We start from the raw sequence: 12,031 nt of genomic DNA, 5'->3' as shown, positions 1-12,031 counted from the left end.
TGACATGCAGAGGCTTGAAAGATTCGTTGTCCTCATGTACGACAGATCAAGCACAACCACTGGTGTGGACGAAGCAAGACTAGATCTGTTTGCCCGCAAGCAGAGGCCGTACAACTCAATTCCACCAACACAGGCAGCCCTCAGAGAACATGCAAAGCGTGCAGCCTACCAGGCTGGGATCATCTTGGGCCAGGCAACCCAGTGTAATCCACACATGAGCAGTCCAGCTGAATTGGGGTGGACACAGAAAGGAGAAGCATGGCAGATACATTGGACAACACTACTGTACCACCGATTGCAGCAAGCTGTCAAGAATTGACAAAGTGCTCCTGTAAGGAAGATGCAAGTGCTCTCAGGCAGAGCTTCCATGCACATCACTCTGCAGCTGCATATGCGAACAGTAGCAGATCGAGAAACAGCAGCACGGTATGCATAACTATGAAAATGTACTAGCCGGGACAAAACTTATGTAAAGAAAGACAAACATCTTGGTTGTCATCTTGAGAAATATGTCTCAGAGTGCTTTTTAAACAGGAAAATATAGTTCAGCAGACTTCAAAACATAGGAATCCACACTTAGATCATGCAAATCAGACAACTACAAATATTTCTAAGCAAAACATCTACTTTGGGTGGTTATTTTGGTGGCCATCTTGAAAATGGCAACCATCTTGGATTTTCAATTGGCCAATCGGGCAGATTTGATTAGTTTACCTTGGAGGACACTTGTGCCAAATTTGATGCTTGTATCATCATTTGCACGATTTTTATGCTATCTGCCCCACTATTTATGGATGGTACAAGATTATTAATTGTTTGCAAGAAATCAGGAATATTTACATTTTCTTTTACAATATAAAAACAATCATCTACATATCTAACCCAAAACACCTTAGAGAATAGATTTCTTGGAATAAGTCTAGATCAAAGAATTCCATGTAAATATTAGACAAAAGTGGCGAAAGATGGTTCCCCATAGCCTTACCAAGTATTTGTTCATAAAAATTACCATTGAAAGTGAATTTACAATTTTTTATACAAAGGGATATCAAATTAATAATAAAATTGGTAGGTAATTCTAGATTATACAAGTCCAAATGCTCTGATAAATACTGAAGTAAGTCATCAATAGGAACTTTAGTAAATAAAGATGTCACATCACAACTGATTAATCTGTCAGTACTGGATAATTCAATTTGGGAAAGTCTAGCACAGAAATCAACAGGGTTTTATAAATGGGAATTTGAAATAGTACCCAGAATAGGTGGTAGTAATTTAAGTAGATATTTAGAAAGTTTATAACTAATAGCACTGGTTGAACTGATAATGGGCCGAATAGGAAAAAAATCTTGTATGGGTTTTGATTAATCCGTACGTGTACGGTAAGGCTGGGCCAACGTTGACACTTTCTCTTTTATGAAACAGAATTCCTTTAGTATAGTTTTTATTTTAGAATTGACACTTTTTATGACATCAGCTAGTGGGTCTTTCCATAGTTCTTTGTAAGTACTAGAATCAGATAATAAGTTTTCCATTTTTTCACCATAGCTAATTTTATCCATTATTACAAAACAATTGGATTTGTCGTCTTTAGTAATTTGCAAACTTTTATCTCTCTTTGTTTCATGAATTGCATCTATAAACCTTTTTGGGAAGTTCACCATTTTATTGGGTATTTGAAGTATTTGAATACAAAAAAAAATATACATATTTTTATGATGTTTCCTTGTAATATGTTTATCTCCCATAATTTTGATATATTTACTCTTCTGTTTATCATGTGTTATGTATAATGATAATAATTATTGAAATATCATATGTAGTGTAGTATCAGATCTCAAAAGAGTTAGTGATTTAGATAACTTAACAGCGTAATTTAGATTTAATAATATCGTTCTTGATAAAAGTGTAGTAGCTGAAGAGAGAGATACGAGTTTTAGACCAGATGTGCCATCTGTCACCAGAAAGATCAAGCGAAGGGTTTGTTTAGCTTCAGTTTTCATCAGTTCAGATAAAAGAGCGCTTTGTTTTAATTCACATGTTGACAGGTCGGGAATAACAATTGCTATCTGTTTGATCATGTTAGGGTTTCTGTAAAAGCTTTATCTCATACGAGAAGAAGGCAAATGATTTCGAATGTTACATGTTCCATACGAATTTCTTGTGAAGACGAAGGTTTTGTAATGTTACATACATGGCTCTAGTCACGTATGCCCTTTTGAGAATAAGAAGCACATGGCTATTGCGTCATGCATTGCTCCGATCATGTATTGTCTCAATTATGCTCAAAACGTTTTGCCAGAAGTGATGTCACCTCCCTTGTTCTAGAAGTTTCCTTGTGTCTCGTACCCAAAATGCCTTAATGGTGTCACTTGAGTGTTTCATATGCTACTGGAATCCTCAGATTAAATCTATTCATTCTAATTTTTGAGACTGATCAGTTTGGTTCCTTCTCTCTCTCTCATTCTTAAAAAGAGAGTAATTATTAACATAAAAATATTTGTGGTCACTGGTATTAGTATTAGCTTTTGAGATCTGAAGTTAGTAAAATTACTTAATTTGTAACGGCGCCAGACAAAAAAGTGTGTTTTGTGAATTTAGTGCAGCTGCAAAGGACTTTACAAAGGTTTTCACAAGCTTGTGTAAGGTAAAGTGAATTTTACTTACTATTACCATGGTATAATAAGGTATGTTAGGGAATTTTTGCCTTAGTGAAATTATTATTGATAAATCTTTTGTGTTTTTTGTGTGTTCTTGTGTTTGCAATCTTTTGATTTTTGTTGGTGATTTAACATTTAATTTACATAGCATTTTAAATATTTCTTGATGATTTGACATTGCATACTTGATTTAATTTTCATTTATTAAGATTTTCTTTTCAAATCTTGAGTAATTCTTGATAGCTTAAATTTTACTTGATTAATTTAGTTTCTTGATAAATTAAAGTTTTTGTGATTTAGTTTTGCTTAATAATTTAACTCAAGAATTAATTAAATTTTGTGTTGTTTTCAAATGATAAATGTTGAATTTAGCAATAAATTTCTATATTTAATGTTTTAAAAACAGTGTTTCATTTATTGACCACCAATGAATAGGATTAATTGTGTGCATAAGGCAGAGTGATAGACATGTTTTGTTCCTTTAGTTTTGCTGAAGTGAATTAAGACCAGGGAAACAGTTAAAGCTGTTTGATGGAATGATGCCTTTTTATTCTAGTATATTTATTGTTTAATTATTGATACCTCACAATTCTTTTGGTAAACTTAGTTTGATTTTTCACATGATTAATGAGTTTTTTAACCCTTAAACGCCTGTTGGACGTAGCAAACATCGACTAAAATTGTCTGTTGAATGCCGAGTGGACGTAGCAAACGTCGACTACAAAAAATTTCAACTTTGACTCGACCGAAATGGTCGAAAAACGCAATTGTAAGCTAAAACTCTTACATTCTAGTAATATTCAATCATGTACCTTCATTTTGCAACAAATTGGAAGTCTCTAGCACAATATTTCGATTTATGGTGAATTTTTGAAAAAAACTTTTTTCTTACGCCATGTGACTAACTCGGCCGAAAATTTCAGAAATTCTTTCGTCATTTTGTTGTAATTTTTGCACTGTTCTATATTAGCCGTTACATAAAGTTTTATATATGAAAATGTGCGCAATTTCATGTACAATACAACAGAAAATAACTCATGGTTGTAGTTTTTATCAGTTTTGAAATATTTTCATATAAATCACGATAACTGCCAAAATTTCAACCTTCGGTCAACTTTGACTCGACCGAAATGGTAAAAAAACGCAATTGTAAGCTAAAACTCTTACATTCTAGTAATATTCAATCATTTACCTTCATTTTGCAACCAATTGGATATCTCTAGCACAATATTTCGATTAATGGTGAATTTTTGAAAAAACTTTTTCCTTACGTCCGCGCCAGAAATTCTTTTGTCACGTTGTCGTAATGTTTGCACTGTTTTATATTAGTCGTTACATAAAGTTTTATATATGGAAATGTGCGCAGTTTCATGTAGAATACAACAGAAAATAACTCATGGTTGTAGCTTTTATCAGTTTTGAAATATTTTCATATAAATCACGATAACTGCAAAATTTCAAGCTTCGGTCAACTTTAACTCGACCAAATGGTAAAAACGCAATTATAAGCTAAAACTCTTACATTCTAGTAATATTCAATCATGTACCTTCATTTTGCAACAAACTGGAAGTCTCTAGCACAATATTTCGATTTATGGTGAATTTCTGAAAAAAAATTTTTTCCTTACGCTCTGCGTGATAACTCGGCCAACATCTCAGAAATTCTTTCGTCATGTTGTCGTAATGTTTGCATCGTTTTACATTAGTCGTTGCATAAACTTTTATATATGAAAATGTGTGCAATTTCATGTAGAATACAACAGAAATTAGCTCATGGTTGTAGCTTTTATCAGTTTTGAAATATTTTCACATAAATCATGATAACTGCCAAAATGTCAACCTTCAGTCAACTTTAACTCGACCGAAATGGTACAAAAATGCAATTGTAAGCTAAAACTCTTACATTCTAGTAATATTCAATCGTTTACCTTCATTTTGCAACCAATTGGAAATCTCTAGCACAATATTTCGATTAATGGTGAATTTTTGAAAAAACTTTTTCCTTACGTCCGCGCCAGAAATTCTTTTGTCACGTTGTCGTAATGTTTGCACTGTTTTATATTAGTCGTTACATAAAGTTTTATATATGGAAATGTGCGCAGTTTCATGTAGAATACAACAGAAAATAACTCATGGTTGTAGCTTTTATCAGTTTTGAAATATTTTCATATAAATCACGATAACTGCCAAAATTTCAAGCTTCGTCAACTTTAACTCGACCGAAATGGTAAAAACGCAATTATAAGCTAAAACTCTTACATTCTAGTAATATTCAATCATGTACCTTCATTTTGCAACAAACTGGAAGTCTCTAGCACAATATTTCGATTTATGGTGAATTTCTGAAAAAAAAAATTTTTTCCTTACGCTCTGCTGTGATAACTCGGCCGAACATCTCAGAAATTCTTTCGTCATGTTGTCGTAATGTTTGCATCGTTTTACATTAGTCGTTACATAAACTTTTATATGAAAATGTGTGCAATTTCATGTAGAATACAACAGAAATTAGCTCATGGTTGTAGCTTTTATCAGTTTTGAAATATTTTCACATAAATCATGATAACTGCCAAAATGTCAACCTTCAGTCAACTTTAACTCGACCGAAATGGTACAAAAATGCAATTGTAAGCTAAAACTCTTACATTCTAGTAATATTCAATCGTTTACCTTCATTTTGCAATAAATTGGAAGTCTCTAGCACAATATTTCGATTTATGGTGAATTTTTAAAAAACATTTTCCTTACGTCTCTTGCGCTAACTTTCGGCCGAACATCTCAGAAATTCTTTCGTCTCGTTGTCGTAATATTTGCACTGTTTTATATTAGTTGATACATAAAGTTTTATATATGAAAATGTGCGCAATTTAATTTACAATACAACAAAAAATGACTCATGGTTGTAGCTTTTATCAGTTTTGAAATATTTTCATATAAATCACGATAAATAGAAAAAATTCGACTTTTGGTCAACTTTAACTCGACCGGAATGGTCGAAAACTGCAATTGTAAGCTAAAACACTTACAGTCTAGTAATATTTAATCAATTAGCTTCATTTTTCAACAAATGGGAAGTCTCTAGCACAATATTTCGATTTATGGTGAATTTTTGAAAAAAAAAATTTTTTACGTCCGCGCGTTACGAATTCATGCATCATTTTGTGATAATATTTTCTTTTTGTTGCTTTGATCGTTTTAAAATTTGGTATATACCAAAATCATCGCAATTTAGTGTACAATACAACTAAAAAAAATTAAGTCATTAGCTTTAACCGTTTTGCTTACAGCGCGATTTGTATACAATTATATACAATTTTTTTTTTTGCTGTCATATATTCCCATATTTATATATGATAATGATATTTTTTTCATTTCTGATGGTTGCATACTAAACTTCAGGCAATGACAAAAAAAATTAAAAAAATGAACTCTTAATCTTAAAAACTAAGCGTGCTGTGATTTTTGAAAAAACTTTTTCCGCTTAGCGCTAACTCACGAACGCGCCACTGGCATATGGGAGACGTTTTTGTAAATAGGGCTTCGGCGTTAAAGGGTTAAGGGATCACTGGTACCTTTAGAGTACTCAGTCATAATTCTTATTGTTATGAGAGTTCAGGTATCTGGCTGAAGTGAGGTATATTCTTGAAATCTGTGATTAGTTGCGTAATAACCAGGTACTTGGTATGCATGGTGACAATATATATATATATATATATATATATATATATATATATATATATATATATATATATATATATATATATATATATATATATATATATATATATATATATATATATATATATATATATATATATATATATATATATATATATATATATATTAATTATACATACAGTATATAATTTTTTTTATTAAGAAAGTCAGTTTACAAAAATGCAGCTTACCTTTGTTTATAAGTGAAGTAAATTTTAGATGAAGTAACCTTGTGATTTCACCCATTTTGGATATTGCTTTCAACTATTCCAAAACATTTTGCAGCCTGCACGTGATTTGTTTCTTCAGTTGTAGTCTCAATGTGAGCTTAAATTTTGTGGTATACTTTTTTAAAACCTCTTTCTCCACTGTGCTTGGAGGATGAAGAAAAATTTTTTCTAATTTTTCATTACAGAAGTCACCATTGAGAATTAGCAAGATTTTAATAAGTTGATACCTGTAACACAACTCTTAATAAACTTGTGATTGTGAACATGTACAGTACATCACTACACTTTACCTAGGAATGTTGGTTGGTGTGACAGATTGTGTTCTCATCTGCTCAGAGCCTATGTTCCTGTATTAGATGACTCCTCATTTATTTGAGGAGTAATAAGAAGCTCTCTTTCTCGTCCATGAATGGTTACTGCCTCACCTTCTCTTCAGCCTTCCTTCAGCATGGCTTAGATCAAGGGATTGATGGGAACATTTCTCGCCTGTTTCATTATTTCTTGCAGTGTATTCTGTAGGCTATCATTAAATCTTCAAGTTGGAACTTGACTTTCATATTGTTCAATCTTCTACTAAACTGCCTTTTGAGTTCCTTGATGGATGCCTCTGTACTGTCTGCATTCCTGGTTACCCTTGCCGCCTCTAAGAGTCATCCTTGCCTTCTCTAAAGTGTCAGCGAGTTCTATGCCCTGTTAGGCAGTCTCATTCCAGCCTTTTGCTCACCCTTGGAGTTCATAACCAAAGCTCAATCTTCTACTAAACATGGCTCTTTCCTGGATTTTTTTTTTTTTTTTTTTTTTGCTACTCTTACCTTGCCTTCCTCTTCTGATAAATACTGTATAACCTTCACTGGCCAATAAGACCCATTTGGATGTACAGTACCTCTAACAAACTTGAATTCTTCCTTCACATGAGTTGCCAGAATTCTCCTGTTTTAAATGCTGTAATATGATTTTTATTTTTTATTAGCTTCAGAATTTTCTATACAGGCATAAGACTTGATTAGATATTTTACTGGAAGACATCTCACAACTCAAGATTGACTCATCCTTAGAGAAGGCACTTTATGGTGTCAGAACAGCTTTGTGTAAATCTCTTAATGTTTATTTGCTGGTACCAGTATAATGGCAGGTCATCTTCTTGCTTGTTATAATCTCATTCCTCATGTTTATAGCACATGTAAAGGCTTGTGTTTCTTTGAGTACATGTCTTTGTGTCTTGTGGTTGGTGACTACTTGAGTAGTTAGATTTGCAGTTGAAGACATGTCGTTCATTGCAAATCTTACTACTACTGGAAAATGCCCTGATTTTGAATGATCCATCACCATAGTGGGATATGACCTATTGCATCTTGGTATACTCTCCTTCCATGGTTCTTGATTGTCATCTCTCTTAAGTGAACTATAATTAGTTGGTTTGTATGAACATTTTCTTCAAATCCACTAATTACAGCCATACAGTGTCCACCTTTATTCATATTTTTGAGATGGAGGATAATAGTGAAGAGTGGGCTATGCATATACAGTTTGTTTTCTCCTTTTAAGAATTGTCAAGTTGGTGTGACAGGGAAGCGTTTGCATTGAGTAAAGCAGTTATGTTTAATGGGTTTAGAGAAAACATATACTACTTTCTATGTTAAGATCACTACCATATACAGTATTCCCCCTTTTCTAGGCTGTTATGGGAGTCCACCATATTGAGATTAATGTTCCTTATATATTAGCTCTACTTCTGCCAAAATAATACAGTACAATGATGTTTTCATTGTAGAGATGTAAGGAACCATTGTGATGTGGGGAAAATAATTAATTTTCACAAATGAAAAAGAGTAATTTTATGAAATCCTCACTCATATTCACTCAAGAAATATTATTGGATATCTTCATTCCAGTTCATATGTGAAGATGGGTTTGATGAAAAACTCACACAGGGAAAAGATATACCTGTACTGCCAAACCTCACTTATATAACTGGCCCCAAATCATAATAGACTGGTGTTCATCACCAGGTCACTCCAAGTAATTCTAAAAGAAGCCTACCCATTAGGAAAAGAAAATACTGTATATTGGTGTAAATTTGACAGAAACAAGCTTTAGTTCCAGAATTATCATAGGTCCAACCATTGTAAATATATCAGTTTTGTATTTAGTGCATAGTATTCTAACTAGTTTAAGAGAATGTCGGTAATTTGGTAATTCCACAGTTTTTATTTGTATGCAAATGGGACACAGATAAATAAAAAGATGGGTTGGAGGAAAACCGTGGATTTTTTTATAACCCTGAATATGGAACCTTGAATACCAGTACTGTATGTCAGTTACTTATTTTTATTATCATTCTATAGCAGCATACCAAGATAATTGAGTCTTATTATTAAACTAAGTCCAAGTTATATGATAATACCAGAATATTGGCAATAGGTAAGGAGTATGGAAACGTTTGCATTTAAAATATGAACATCTTTTGATGAAACCCCTTCAAGTTTTGTCTATTTGCCTTGTGTTATTTGCCACGTTTTCCTACTGTTTGATTCTTTTGCATCTAAAAGGCAATCAGCAGAAATCATAATTGGAAGTCAAAACATTCTCCCCATGTTTTGAGATATGTTCCAACTTGCATGGTTCCCCAAAGCATCTTAACAGCTAACTTTTGGCCTAAGGGAGTTGTTATTATAGAAGAGCAACAGAAATCCTAAAGTTGTGAAATACTTGCAACCTTTTTAATTTGAAGAAAGCATGAAGTTAACAAGAACTTTGACTTTTTAAAATTTGTAATTATTTGTAAAAAAAAAAAAAAAAATTTTAACTTTTAAAATAAAAACTGTAATTATTTGTGTCATTTTGATGGTCTTAACCAGCCTCTTTCATTTAACATAACTAATCTTAATCCTGTTTGTAATTACTGTGCTCTTACGCCAAAGAATCAACCATTGGCATATTCTGTTGGATAAGTTAATGTTGGTGTATGTAAAGATTTTGGTTTTATATACGGGTAGTTTGTGTTTGTCTTGAGGACATTTTACTGTCTAATTCCATTGTAATGATAGGAAAGGACAATCCAATGTGAGAAACTTGAAAAATTCCTAAAAATAACAATTCAGTCTTTTTTTTTTTTTGTACATTGCTTTCTTGACATGACTTGAGGTGAATTTTATGTCAGTTTTATCATCCTTTTTCTTGGAGCTTATGTTAGCTGGCTGACTTATGGCCAGTTTGTATATCAATAGATGCTTTGGCTTATGTAAAGTGCCTGTGAACTCTATTTTATGTTTGCTGTACAAAGACTTATCCAAAGTTAACGACATTATATGTACACTTTCCAATCTGTATTTCTTTTATTTGGATAAAAATAGTAAAATTTTTGCTTATGTATATTAAAATGATTAATATTTTATATTTTTCTCATTCTTATATTCAGAAGTTTTATTTTATTGTCAGATATTACAAAATTTTTAAACTTTACAGAGAGTGAAACTATGCAGTATCTACAGTGATCCAGTGCTGCAAGAGGATTTGTTTTAGAGGTGGTGCTTGAAGATACGTACTTATGTACCATTCGACTTTCTCCTGGAAGGATTATGTTGAAGATTTGTCTGTAATTTAGAAGAAAACTCAAGTGTGGCAGTTGGTGCTGTAATATTTGTTATAAATTACATAAATCTTGTTTACACTCAAATTCTTTGGTTAGACAACCAAAGTTTTTTATCATCAGTTTGTAAAGCTGCTTTACAATAACAAATTTATTTATGCAGAATTTTTTTGTGAGTGCAATAATATATAAGAGTAGGAATAAAATCTAGTGGACCAAACTGTATATTTTAATATAAATTTTAACAATTCAAAAGTAGATTAGATACTTTAGATATAATTACCTAGCTTTTGTTTTACAAGAAAATGAATAGATTTGGTGCTTTACTTGCTCCTCTACCTAGTCTTATGCTTTCATGAGTAGGAACTTCCCTGACTGAGAATGTTTAAAAATATCATTTTTATTTTTATTCTACATGCAGGCATGCATGAATTTGTTAAGCTTCAATATGTTTAGCTTGATTATGTATTTGTGAAGTTTTTTCTGCCAATTTGATAAGTGATGCAAAAGTTCAAGTATGCTTTCAAGTATGCTCTGTTAGTTGTTGCTATCATGACTTTAATTCTAGTATCTGTGTCTTGACTAGTTTGTGCTTATAGTTGAAGAAATGCAGGTAAATTGCAAAAATGCGCCAAAACATGTAATTTGATTTTATTGTGGTGTTTATTCTAGGTTTCTTCAGAATAAGCATTTGCACTTCTATTCTAGTCTTTTTTTTGTTGTTTGTTGTATTAAGGGAAGAAATGTATATATAAAATGATGGCATTGTCTTTTTTTTATTAAAAATATTGATTAATGTAATTCCTGAACTCTAAACCAAAGACATAATGCAGTCATTTCATATATCTTACATTGAAAGAACCATAAATTAATTTTATTTTCTATATTTGAAAAATTTCATTATAATCTCTGTCTTTTCTTAAAATTATTTGGTGTTCAAAACCACCTTTCAAAAAGCTACAGGTTCTAAGTGCATTTTGAGACTCAAAGTTTTAGAAAGTATGTTAGGGAATCTCAACCAAAGATCTGTCATAATTTTACAGTACTCTACATGATTTTTGTATGAATATTATTGTATTTTCCTAGAATTTCCTTTTTCAGTAATTTACGTTTAGAAACTTTTCAACTGTAGCAGTGAAATAAAAATTGAATATTAAGGTTGAATTCATAACACTTCAAACTCAAGGAATGACTTAATTGCAGTGACTAGATGAAAGCTCTACCAACAACTTGTGCCAGGTAGAGGGCATTAGCTATATAAAACTGGTTTTGATGTATGAAAAACCTATTTTTGGTAGTTGCTGTGAGTCCTCAAAGGAGTTACTGTCACGGTCCCTGGAGGGGCTCCATAAGATAGACCAACCAATTTCAAAGAATTCTCTTCTAGTTAGCTTGGCCAGTATAGTGCACGTTGACAATGAAGAAGTACAGGTAGTGCTCGAGTTATGATAATTCGCTTTTACGATGGGGTTAGCAATTAATATCGATACGACAATATTTTGAAAATATGTATTTTTAAATTTCGCGGACGACTGGCGCAGGCAACAACGTACAATCAGGCAGCGTACGGTGTATGATACGTTGGCCTGAGAGGCTGGAATAGGTACATTAATTCAATGAGCTGACCTCACTTGCTCTCGTTGTGTTGGAAGTTAAAATAGGTCAGTGTTCATTTGCAATTTTTGTGCGTTTGTAAATACAGGTAGTGCATGAGTGACGATAATTCATCTTACGATAATTCGAGTTTACGATGGAGTTAGCAATTAATACCGGTATGACAATATTTAGAAAATATTTTTAAATTTCGAGCGGGCACAGGCAACAGCGTACACTACAGT

General features: G+C 32.3%; 1 protein-coding gene across 35 annotated transcripts in view; it reads left to right on the top strand.

The window, feature by feature from the left end:
- Positions 1-11,350, top strand: part of Zir (Zizimin-related) — a 582,703-nt gene extending 571,353 nt beyond the window's left edge. For all 35 annotated transcript variants that reach the window (XR_010852045.1, XR_010852043.1, XR_010852042.1 and 32 more), the window contains one exon: positions 10,070-11,350. Coding sequence is in view for 13 of the 35 variants with exons in the window: in XM_067098450.1 (XP_066954551.1) it covers positions 10,070-10,076 (7 nt within the window). In the remaining 22 variants the exon portion in view is untranslated. The remainder of the gene's footprint in view (positions 1-10,069) is intronic.
- The last annotated feature ends 681 nt before the right edge of the window (positions 11,351-12,031 follow it).

The sequence above is a fragment of the Macrobrachium rosenbergii genome, chromosome 55 (genome assembly GCF_040412425.1).
Source record: "Macrobrachium rosenbergii isolate ZJJX-2024 chromosome 55, ASM4041242v1, whole genome shotgun sequence".
NCBI lineage: Eukaryota > Metazoa > Arthropoda > Malacostraca > Decapoda > Palaemonidae > Macrobrachium > Macrobrachium rosenbergii.
The sequence above is the reverse complement of the archived record's forward strand: the minus strand, read 5'-3'. Positions and strand labels throughout refer to the sequence as shown.